The sequence below is a fragment of the Anopheles moucheti genome, chromosome 3 (genome assembly GCF_943734755.1).
Source record: "Anopheles moucheti chromosome 3, idAnoMoucSN_F20_07, whole genome shotgun sequence".
Classification (NCBI taxonomy): domain Eukaryota; kingdom Metazoa; phylum Arthropoda; class Insecta; order Diptera; family Culicidae; genus Anopheles; species Anopheles moucheti.
This window is the reverse complement of record NC_069141.1, coordinates 36,934,925-36,945,465: the sequence shown is the minus strand read 5'-3', so window position 1 is coordinate 36,945,465 and position 10,541 is coordinate 36,934,925. Positions and strand designations below refer to the sequence as shown.

The 10,541-nt window shown below is 44.4% G+C and overlaps 2 protein-coding genes across 3 annotated transcripts; both read right to left on the bottom strand.

The window, feature by feature from the left end:
- Positions 1 to 217: 217 nt before the first annotated feature.
- Positions 218 to 4,175, bottom strand: LOC128300465 (uncharacterized). Of its 2 annotated transcripts, none has more exons than XM_053036529.1 (4): positions 3,390 to 4,175; positions 2,907 to 3,302; positions 2,637 to 2,834; positions 218 to 2,549 (listed from the first exon to the last, which is right to left on the bottom strand). In XM_053036529.1, exons 1-4 carry the CDS (start codon positions 3,692 to 3,694, stop codon positions 1,556 to 1,558), a joined length of 1,893 nt encoding a protein of 630 aa, XP_052892489.1. In that variant the 5' UTR covers positions 3,695 to 4,175; the 3' UTR covers positions 218 to 1,555. The 2 variants fall into 2 exon arrangements, with proteins under 2 accessions (XP_052892489.1, XP_052892490.1); XM_053036530.1 differs by having other exon boundaries at positions 2,637 to 2,831.
- A 330-nt stretch (positions 4,176 to 4,505) lies between these two features.
- LOC128300464 (RNA-binding protein 5-like) lies at positions 4,506 to 10,239 on the bottom strand. Its single transcript, XM_053036527.1, has 11 exons — positions 10,057 to 10,239; positions 9,561 to 9,651; positions 9,168 to 9,317; positions 9,006 to 9,086; positions 8,788 to 8,941; positions 8,661 to 8,730; positions 8,173 to 8,246; positions 7,504 to 7,593; positions 6,315 to 7,419; positions 5,067 to 6,247; positions 4,506 to 4,982 (listed from the first exon to the last, which is right to left on the bottom strand). The coding sequence occupies exons 1-11, from the start codon at positions 10,085 to 10,087 to the stop codon at positions 4,842 to 4,844; spliced, it is 3,168 nt and encodes a 1,055-aa protein (XP_052892487.1). The 5' UTR covers positions 10,088 to 10,239; the 3' UTR covers positions 4,506 to 4,841.
- Between the last annotated feature and the right edge of the window lie 302 nt (positions 10,240 to 10,541).

The following is a 10,541-nucleotide window of genomic DNA, read 5'->3' as shown; positions in this document are numbered from 1 at the left end:
AATTGACCGTATCATTTTGCATGTCTGATTCATTTTCTGTTCAGTGGTTTTTTTTTCCTTTGCGAACGCGATACTATTCATCGAACGATAATTTACAGCATGTTCGTTAAAAGTACGCGTGAACAATGCTTGTCACTGATACCCCACACTTATGGAAACGTTCGCTGTACAATGTATCGGTGCAAACAACAACAATACACAGAGCTGAGTAATATTATCGAATTTATTCACTGTTATTAATATGTACTTCTTATTTCTTTACAGCTTCCTGTTTACCGTACGGGTGCCCTTGCTTCTTCTCCCCGCCTACTTCTTTCTACATACATTAATATCCAGATCGACAATGTAGAAATGCAGCAGTGCTAGCGTAAGGAAACTTTCCCACGCAGAACCACTGTTCGGAAAGCATGGCATTGTTCCATTTCTTAGTTCGGCCTATTTTCGTTCATTTCGAAGCTTAATTAATCACAATTTACTTTCTATTCAAGGATACGGTTAATGTATCTGTTCTTCCACTGCAACCGTACTACAGCGGTGCTGATCGGAACGCGGGATGCAAAAATAAACGAAGATAAGCGCTTGATTTGATTCTACCTCATATCACGTGCCCTAAAAGCGGATCAGTATGTGTGTTCGTGTGGCAAAAGGATATGTCTCATGTAATGCGTCCTATGCGCTTTTTTAACGTTTTAAATGCCAACTCATGCGCTCTTCCTGCTTCACCAATGCATCCCAACCCGTCTAATACTTCGACATTCAATCATCGAGCCAGAATTATTATTTTGTGCTCCTTTTTGCATACGTTGAGTAATCGTACATTGCTAATAATAGTGTTTCAGTGCACATTGTGGGCTATCTTCCTGTAAGCAAACAATATACGACCTGTTTTTGGTTCATCCCTAACAAACAATCCAATTTTCCTTGTGTTACATATAGGAAACTTCCTCTTCTCAATGAAAGGTGTTACCAACTCGAACGTATTATCTATTACCAAGTCAAAACGGAATCACTTAAGAGGAACTTGCATTACATTCAACAAACTTCTACATACAGAAGGATATGGACGTCGACTAAACAATGCTAGAAGAAACATGGTGGAACCCTGTGTATGCGCATCCTTTCACGTACCACATTCAGCTACGGGAATTGGCAAAGAAGCAAACGACGAAAATAACACCAATGTAACTGGTAATCATAAAATATGCAACACTAAATTTCCTTTCATATGCTTGCCCACCAAACGCGCCTAAACCTAACATTATCCTTTTCTTGCCCTAAATCGTCCGATCATTTCTATACGATAGTTGTGTGCTCATAACGACACACTTTAGAATGAAAAATGCGCTTTATTTCTACGGCGGAACTATGTGCTTGTAATGATCTTGCTCCGCGTAACTTACTTCGCTTTACCCCTCATCTCTCTCTCTCTCCTTAATCGTTTTGATTGTAACGATTTGTTTATTGTCCCCGTAACATCTCGCTCGTTACGCGCTCCATCCTATCGCTATTACGCAAAGATCACCGTTAATCGGTGTGTTGATCTTTTGCGGCATCTTCATGATTCTGCAATCTCTGCCAGATTGCTAGGTATGGCCATCATGGGAAACGATGTCAGTGAGGGACAAATGGTGGCTGCAGCGGCCGTACCAGCACCTGCTACCGTAGCACCGCTGCCCGTATCAAGGCTGCTCGTGCTTGCGTTGCTACTGCTGTCGAGAGCATTTACACCGGGGCCACTCACGGCCAAGCTACTCATTCGACTACTGTTAGTGTTGGCACTGTTATTACTATCGCTAGTGATGGAGCTGCTGTTGCTATTACTACTGCTACTGCTAGTGCTGCTACTGTTGCTACTGTTGCTGTTGCAGCTACCGGCTGCATCTGGGTCCAGCGCTGATTTCAGTACCTGTTCGCGCAACTCACGCGAAGCACTGATTGCCACCGTTGGCCCAATGGTCAGTCTACGCCGGCGTTGATTATCACTAATATTCGCTTCGCTCTCATCACATGCCATCTTAATGCTATCGGAATTTACCGCATCCTTTGTCCGGCCTCCTGCCGCTTCATCTAGCGCCATCGATCTATCTTCAAACATGTTTGCTCCCACCGTATGGCCTACTTCCATCGTAGTGTCTCTACACTCGGTTCCACCGCCCGTACTGCTGCTTACGCCACAATCCATCATTAGGGTGGCGTTTGTACCAACAAGCGCCCCAATCGGGTTTGTTGTACCGGTCGGTGTAGAGCAGGCACTGCTCGAGCCACTGTTTCCTCCGAAAGTCATCGTACTTATCGTTCCGAAGGGTACCGTCGAGCAGATGGTAGCGCCCGGACTCGGAATACCGGACAGCTTGGTAAGGAAAAACTTTGGTGTTATGCGCCCACTGTTGGAGTTGGTAGTGGCCGCTAGTGGGAACGGACCGCACAGTGGTATGTTGCCGCCCATGCCATTATTGTTGTTGCTACCATTCTCAAACGAGGTCGTGGATGAATCCGGACTGGGACATATCGGTGAAGGTGATGGCGTTTGACAAACAGGAGATGTTCCTCTGTTGTGTGTAGTGAACGGAATAAGCAGAAAGCAGAAATATAGTTATCACAGTTTTTAGGCCTTTTAAAACTCCCATATGAAATACCTTTCAGAGGAAAAAATTTTCTTCGATGGTGGTGAGTAACAGTTGCCATAATTATCCTCAAGATCAAATTTGCGCTTTACTGAGGAACTCAGTGGACTGGGTCGCAGCGGACACGGTGACATGGAACGTCGTGTGACGAACTTTCGCGTCGGTGAAGGTGACGTTGTTGGATACTGTAACCCGATTCCGCCACGACTGCTAAAATAAAATCCACCATTGATTAGTCGTGGTACATTCCCTACTTTGTCAAACACTTTACGGGTGACCTACCTCGTGGGAGATGGACTAGAACAGCACGTAGAACCGATCGTGGGTAATGCGACGTGCAGTGGATTTTGGAGATCGTCGATCACCATCTTCCCGGCGGATCCAGAAGAAAAGGACCAATTTTCTGCAACGAGCGTTAAATCTTCGCAGCTTTGCGACATCTGCATAGCAGTGTGAATTTCCCGCTCGTGGTTTACTTCCCGACTGTTGCTCACATCGGCACACTCTTCCTGTCGCAGCTGCGATATTCGTGGCGTTAACCTCGGTCCCGGCGTTCCACTACCATTCCGACCCGGGCTGGCACTGCCATTCGAAATCACAGCCAGCGGACTGAAGCTGGCGGAAAATCGTCTTACGCGTGGCGTAAATATGTTTGAAAATGACGTGGGAAGTGATTCTCTGTAGAGGTGAATCAGACACAAGAGACAGGAAGTTATTACAATCGTATCCTTATCTTTCGTAGATTTAAAGTGAATCAATATTTACCTCGATCCTGCAGCGATTGTACCTTGGTGGAAATTGTTTGAATTCAGCATACTCGCACTACCTGTGTGGAGTGGTTCCGAATGTCCGTCCGACAACAGTACCTGCTGAAGATGTTGATGTTGTAGGCCGTCACTGTTGATCCTGCTGGCGGTGCTGATGCTGTTACTATTAACGCTGGTGTTTGGCACGGGTTGTGATTGTCCTTCTTCCATCGGCTGCACACCGACAGTGGTGCTAGGCAGGAGGTTATTTATTTGTGGTGCACTGGAGCAACGTTTTAGGGCATTGGGCGAATCGACATCCATCTTACAATTGGCTCCCTATAACAGCCAACAAACACCACTTCCTCGGCTGCTGCTACTGCGGCTTTCGATTCTGTCAGTGGTGGCGAGTCCTTTTTTGGCAACAATATTTCTCCAGTACCAGACTCCGCATACAATCTATTTGTTATTGCTCAGAACCGATGCATCGATGCGGCAACGCTGCCGTATGGAATGGAAACTTTCCTTGTAGCTCCCGTTCACAGAATAAATCCCATCTTATTCGATTCGATTTTTCACTTTCGCTGAATTTACGATCAATAATTCATCACTGCAGCGCTTGCTGTTATGCTCTGTAGAACTTGCGGATTGAGCTGGCGAGTTCGGAAACACGAAAAACTCTTGCTAACTTGCACTGTACGACGCGTTTTGGCACTAGCTGGTGGAAAAATCAATCGCCGACATTTTCCTTCGCTATTTATCCTTTTTTGGTGATCTGTGTTTTGTAGAAGCAAAACTTTATTGAGCGCACATTCTGTCGGTTGTCTTATTGACACTTTTTCACCTTCTTCTTTCTTCCTTCTTGTGTCGTTAAAAACAGTTGTCAAACGTCGGAAAAATCATCGCACAGCAGCAAACTTCACAACAAATATCATCGAATTGGTAATGTTTTCCGTTCGACTGTCAGCCTCGATCGTCGGTGCATGGTTTGTGTCTTGAGAACATCGACAAATGACGCTGCCACCAATGATTGTTTTAACAGCCGGATGTTTTTATCATTTTATGCGTGTATTATGCAGCCGAGAATCATCTTCTAGGAAGGGAATTTCAAATCAATTAGGGAGTATGTTTTTAATTGTTCAAATATCTTGTTTTATTGCCGATACTCAGCTGTATTACAGTTCTCGAGAATCATGTATATAAATGTTCATTGTAAAATCGAAAAACAAAATACAAAATAGTAGTGTGTAAACACGCTAGCAGTCGTTCAAATGCTAACTAAAGGAAGATTTGTACAAGCGTCATTGATGCTTGAGAGAATATAACTGCTGCTACACAAAAAACACGGCTAACTCTATGCCATAATTGCATAGAAGATTATTAATATTACTATTAACATAAAATGATACTAACTGGCGAAGAGAGATGATTACATTAACTATAGAACAGTCTGCGCTCGAAAGGTATATGTTCAATCTTTCACGTCTACCTGTTCGTAGCGTGATTTCATCATTTTCTTGATGTACGTTTTATAATCGTCCGTTGTGCGCCCGAACTGTGCTGCAGCATTGGCTTTAATACCCAATCCAACGTTTGCCACACGCGCCTCCGCCTGTAAGTAGTAACACAACGCAATTAAATCCAATAATTCAGCACATGTTATCATAATAGCAGCTAGATACATTATTCTACTCACCTCAATAATATTCACCCGCCCTTGATTGCTTCTCCCCAGGCCCTGTCCTTCTGACCAGCCCATCTTTTGTAGCAACTTATTGCCAATGTTATTCTGCCCAATCGGTACGGCCGAAGCCGTGCCCTGTGGATAGGCAGACTGCGATTGTGTTTGCTTTTCGATCTCTCGTTGGAAACGTTCCTTGCTTCGATTAACTGGTGGAGCCTCATCCTCACCATACTTTTGCCGCCGTTCCTTTGCACGGTCGCGGTACTGCAAACCGTTGAACGGACCCCCCGAACCACCGTCACTGCTGCCACCGCCGCCTCTCGATCCACCACCGGAACGGAGGTTTGCGTTCAGCTTTTGTAGATTTTCCTTGTGCAATGAGGACATTTTGACATGCTTCATAAGAATTTCCTGTGATTGGAATGCACGCTTGCAAAGGAGACACGTCAACCGATCAAAATCAACCAAATCCCGATCGGAAGGACCCCCTCCTTCGCCATCACCAAAATCATTGTCAGAATCCGATCCACCGTACGCTGATGTGGCACTTGTGACCGGCTTTGTCACACCACTACTTGCAGGATAGGTTGAGCTTGAAGCAGAACTTCCTCCTAAGCCACCAGACATTAGGGACGCTGTACTGGCGATCCCACCGGCGCGTTCTTTTTTCTCCAGCAACGAAAAACCTACATCTGCATAGCCCGCATTACCGAGCCCACCGAGCGATTCCGACAGTGGTTTGGATGGCCCTAACGAGGAGTATAGTGTGGCTTCCTCTATCCGAGCCGGTGGCTGTATGACGTTGTAGTCCTTCTTTTGATTTAGTTGCTTCGCCCACTTCTCCATATCTTTGACGATCTTTTTGGCTACTTTAACCTTATCCTGGGGAGGTGCTTGTTCTTTTGATTTGGATTTTTCCATCTTTTCTGCGCTTTCAGCTAGCGATGCTGTAGCTGCATTTTCCGACTTGTTCGACAACTGCTGCGTTCCGGGGCCTGATGTGACGCTGTTGGACGCAGTAGAAGATGCAGGTGCGGCGACGTATGTTTGATTTTCAGGATCCCAATAAAGGTATGAACTGGTCTCGCTATTGTAATAGTACTGCGAGTTGGCATCGTAGTAAAGCCCGGTGGTAGGATCGTAATAAAAGCCAGAAGTTTCATCATACTGATACTGTGAAGTATCCGGGGTAGCTATTCGTAAAAACAAAACAGACATTTTTAAGTACTTTACAGGGATATTAACAATTGCAATACGTACGATACTTTCTTCCATCCACACCGTTCGGCACGGGAAGTTGCGGTCCGGACTGGACTGATGCATTTGAGGAGCCCACCGCAAGACCATATACGTCGGATTTATCCGTTTTTGAATTATTGGGTCCGGATTGCTGTTTGCGGGCTATCGCCGACTGAGCCACAGCGGCACCACTGTTGGCTGTTTCACCTAAACCAGCGGAAGCACGCGGTCCTGCCGCTTGTCCATCAGTAACCGTCGACAATTGATTTGTGTAGTACTCCGTATAGTATTGCAGATAGTGTTTATGTTCGGCCGCATTCGACGCGTACATAGACGCACTGTACTCGGCCAAACGCGGTACATCAGCAAGCGTATAGTTCTCTGGTAAACTGACCATAGCAGCAGCTGAAGAGGCAGAGGATGCCATGCTCGATGAACCGACAGCAGATCCGCTTGGAGGTGGTGCCGTAATGTCTTGGAATGCTCCTCGTCCACTACCACCAGAATTCTTATTCATTCCATGCGAATTGTGATTGTTTCCGTAACTGTTGCGATCAAAGTTATCATTTCTACCATCACTACGATAACCATAATTGTTACCACCAGAACCATTGCCTTGGTAGTTGCTCGAATTGCTATCATTCCCATTCCCTTGACCGACATGATTTTGATTGCTGTTTCCCTGTCGATTGCCTTCCCTGCCTTGATGGGAATTTTGATGCTGCTTCATCAAGTTCCTGTTCTCCGTATCCATGCAGTACGATATTATGACCTCCCGGTTGTCTATTCTAAGCGGTGGGTCTAGCTCCTTCAGCGCATTGTGCGTATTCATCGAATCGACCAAATTTTCGAAATGCACATAGCACATGCCGCGTGAAATGGACGTCAGCGGGTCACGACAAATGACCACTTTGCCGATTTTCTGCACCAATTCTACCGGTAACTTCTTCTGCATCACGCCCATCACACTTTCCTCGTTCGTCAGCACATCCAGATTGCGTAGCATGATTTTCTTCGTCAAAATGTTACTCATCTCATCGCTGCCATCACCACCAATTTCGCTGTCCTCGCGTGATGCGTGACATTTGAAGCAATTTTCCCTGCGCTTGAAGTTGAACGCGTAACACTGTTTCGTGAAGAAACGAATAAGCAATCTTTTATTTACAGGTAACAATCTTTTTATTTACATTGGGAACTTTGCTCCCCTTACCTTAGCGCAATACCAATCTGTTTGGAACTTTGATGGCATCGAAAAGGTGTACTGCATGACCGCATGCTGCCCGTTGAATACCAGCACACCCTACAGCAGAAAAAATAAACAAAAGAAGGGAAGAAATAAAGAAACGAAAGAATTAGTCGTCTGTATTGAGCAATATACCCGCATTCATATGGCCCGGATACACTTTTTCGTTTTGTTGCAGAACTGCACATGCCGATGCGGTAGGAGGTTTTTGGGTACGGTAGTTTTGTTCCTCCTTCGCTGTACGGTAATCCTGTAGGAAAGCGGCTTCTTCCGGTGCTCCCGAAAATTTTGCTGGATCGATACGACAGCAAGCAACGGTTTATATTGCAATAACACAGCACAAACTGGTTTTCGCGTTGTTTTTACTTCAAATGGCAGTAGTTGCAAAATAAGCTTGTCTTATGTAAATGAAGTTTTGTTTTGGATTTAAAAGTGATTCGAATATCAAAGTTTATTGAAGGGTTCATTCTAGGATATTTTGTATGCAATCAAAGCTACTGCCAATGAAGATTTTGCACGTTTCTTTGTTACGATAACATTATACGACCAATATCTTATGAAAACCAATCTACAAGTCGTGGTCTAATAATTGACAGCAACTTATTCTTCTTTTATATGCTTGCTGTATTTTGGTACCTGTTTGTAACATATCCACCGAGTTGCTTCCTCTTCAGTGCGAAACTCGACAAATGCGAAACCCCTCGATTCACCTAGAAATAAAAGACGGTCGGGAATAGAAAAAAGCAAACACAAACACGATATCAATCAAAAAGCCAGCTCTGTGCCGCATCGGTTGAATCATAATGCTCGAATTTAGAGAGTGTGTTCCACCAGTTCCAGCAGCTGATAAACGACTTTATACACTGGGGCTGGTTCCTCTTTTTCCAGTGAGCGCGGAGAGTGCATCTTGCCCCGTTCGGTGATCCCTTTACTAGCATGAGACAGATGTTGATCCGGCGGTTCGATACGACTGTTGCTTTATAATGCATCACTCAACCCGTTGCTAACACCACGCAGACACCGAGTTTCACATTTAAACTTACACATCCCCGCTAACGCTTTCATTTAAATTTAAAATGATGTTCATGTTTCAAAATACGAAGTTATTATACTAATGTCTTTACCTGTCTTTCGTTTCCGGATCAACCTGACGTGCAGCGCCTGCAAGCCGCACTGGATTAAATCGCTGTTAATCTACAAGAAAAAAGTAATTATAAACCAGCGAAACGATGGACAAATTATTAAACATACATCAGCTTCAGTAACTTGTGGTGCCAAACCGCGGATGATGATGTTATTGTTAGGCTTTTGTTGATAGAAAAACTCATTTTCACTGTCAAAGTTTTCCCCATCATCTATCGAGCTAGGAGAATAGCCACCACGGCGACCTCCTTTATCGCGATCCCTAAAACCAGATTGTAATACATTGTTAGATGTTTTGTAACACAATGAAAGTCACTATTTACCACCTTCGATCCCGGTAACGATCTCGTTCGCGAGATCTACGATCGCGGTCCCGTTCGCGACTTCGTTCACGAAACCGATCCCGGCTTGGGAAAAAGTGTTAAAAAAAAAAAGTGTTGTAAGTCACATATTGTTTTAAAAATAATCAATAACTGCTCTTAACTAACCTGTCCCAACCACCGTCATCGTATGCTTGTTCATTCACGTCCCGGTAAGAATCACGTTCGTCACTTCGCTGCCGAGGATAGGAGTAACGCTCCCTGCTGAATGACCGCGATCGGCTACGGCTGTACCGGCTGTTATTTCTATAGCGTTCCCTAAAAGATTAAAAATACACTTATTATTTGCACGGTACGTTGCGTTCACGGTGGGTGTTCCGGCACTCCGGTGGCGTGACACGGAACACTACCACGGAGCCGACCACGCTATGACAAGCCCAGGCGAGACAATGGCACCGCGGCACCTTCTCGGGGCAGCACAGCGGACGGGTTTCTTCGCGACGGCGTATCTCTGAAGGGAGGACGCATTGGTACGCCAGTGTTATACGGTCAAGCGCTTACTTCGATCTTCCTCGATTGCCCCGGTCGCGCTCATCACGTCGGCAGCGATTTCTATAGTAGCCAGAAGTATCACTGTCTGGGCTCGGTGAGACTATAAACAATCACATTTCAAAGGAAATTATTGGTCGGTCGATCGAAATTATGGAAGAATAGGGCGAAAATTGGTTCATGCAACCTTCGCCGGGCGGTTTCAGTATGATATGTGGTCAATTAACGTTCAGATATAATTTGTCTGGCTTTTTATTGCTGTAGCCCTCCGTGGCTATCAAGAACACATTGCAAAAGGTAGGAATTGACAAAAAAAAACAACAAAAAATACTTATGTTTGTAAATTGGACAGATTGATTCAATGGAGAAGCTAAAAACCAAAGAAAAACTCTCAGTTTCCTAGTTCCTAAGCAGTTAGGTTTCCTTTCACTGTCCAATATCGCCGAGAGCGCACGGAATCGCAAAACCGAACCAAAAAATAGCTACACTTCAAAGATGGCAGACTTACAATCCATTTCATTCGCCTTGAAACGCTCCATTTCGTTCCGTCCGCACTGGGTTCGGACTATTCACACACTTTAGTCAACGCACAAAACGGAGTACTGAGATACACAAAAGTTATTTGAACATTGCCAACTTTCCAAACTATCAAATGCAAAAATATGATTTAAAATTGCAATGAAGAACGATATTTCGCACAGATAGAATCCAGCTTTTTCCACAATGACAACAGGCACTGTGGGCTATTGGCACGGTCAAATTCGTTTGACTGTTTGACGAAAGATTTTGCCAAGAATACCATGTCGCATATTTTATTTTCAAGCAAAATTATTCATTCCCGAAAAGATTCGCAATCAAAATTGAAAAAACTTCGCTTTGGGAAAAGAATTAACTTTTATTCAAATTTTAATTTATGTATAATGACCAAAAGATTGTTTTTTCCTAACTCTACTGCATATTTATTTGTTTGCCTATAGTTCATTTGCAAATGGT

What these genes read in the sequence shown, in the direction of transcription:
- LOC128300465 (XM_053036529.1), bottom strand. Translation starts at nt 3,694, where the DNA reads ATGGATGTCGATTCGCCCAATGCCCTAAAACGTTGCTCCAGTGCACCA. An exon ending in ACAATCGCTGCAGGATCGAG is followed by an intron (nt 3,303 to 3,389) that starts GTAAATATTGAT and finishes TCACCTCTACAG; the next exon opens with AGAATCACTTCCCACGTCAT. An exon ending in TCTAGTCCATCTCCCACGAG is followed by an intron (nt 2,835 to 2,906) that starts GTAGGTCACCCG and finishes ATTTTATTTTAG; the next exon opens with CAGTCGTGGCGGAATCGGGT.
- LOC128300464 (XM_053036527.1), bottom strand. Translation starts at nt 10,087, where the DNA reads ATGGAGCGTTTCAAGGCGAATGAAATGGATT. An exon ending in GGTGGATATGTTACAAACAG is followed by an intron (nt 7,594 to 8,172) that starts GTACCAAAATAC and finishes TTTCTGCTGTAG; the next exon opens with GGTGTGCTGGTATTCAACGG. An exon ending in GGCGGGTGAATATTATTGAG is followed by an intron (nt 4,983 to 5,066) that starts GTGAGTAGAATA and finishes TACTACTTACAG; the next exon opens with GCGGAGGCGCGTGTGGCAAA.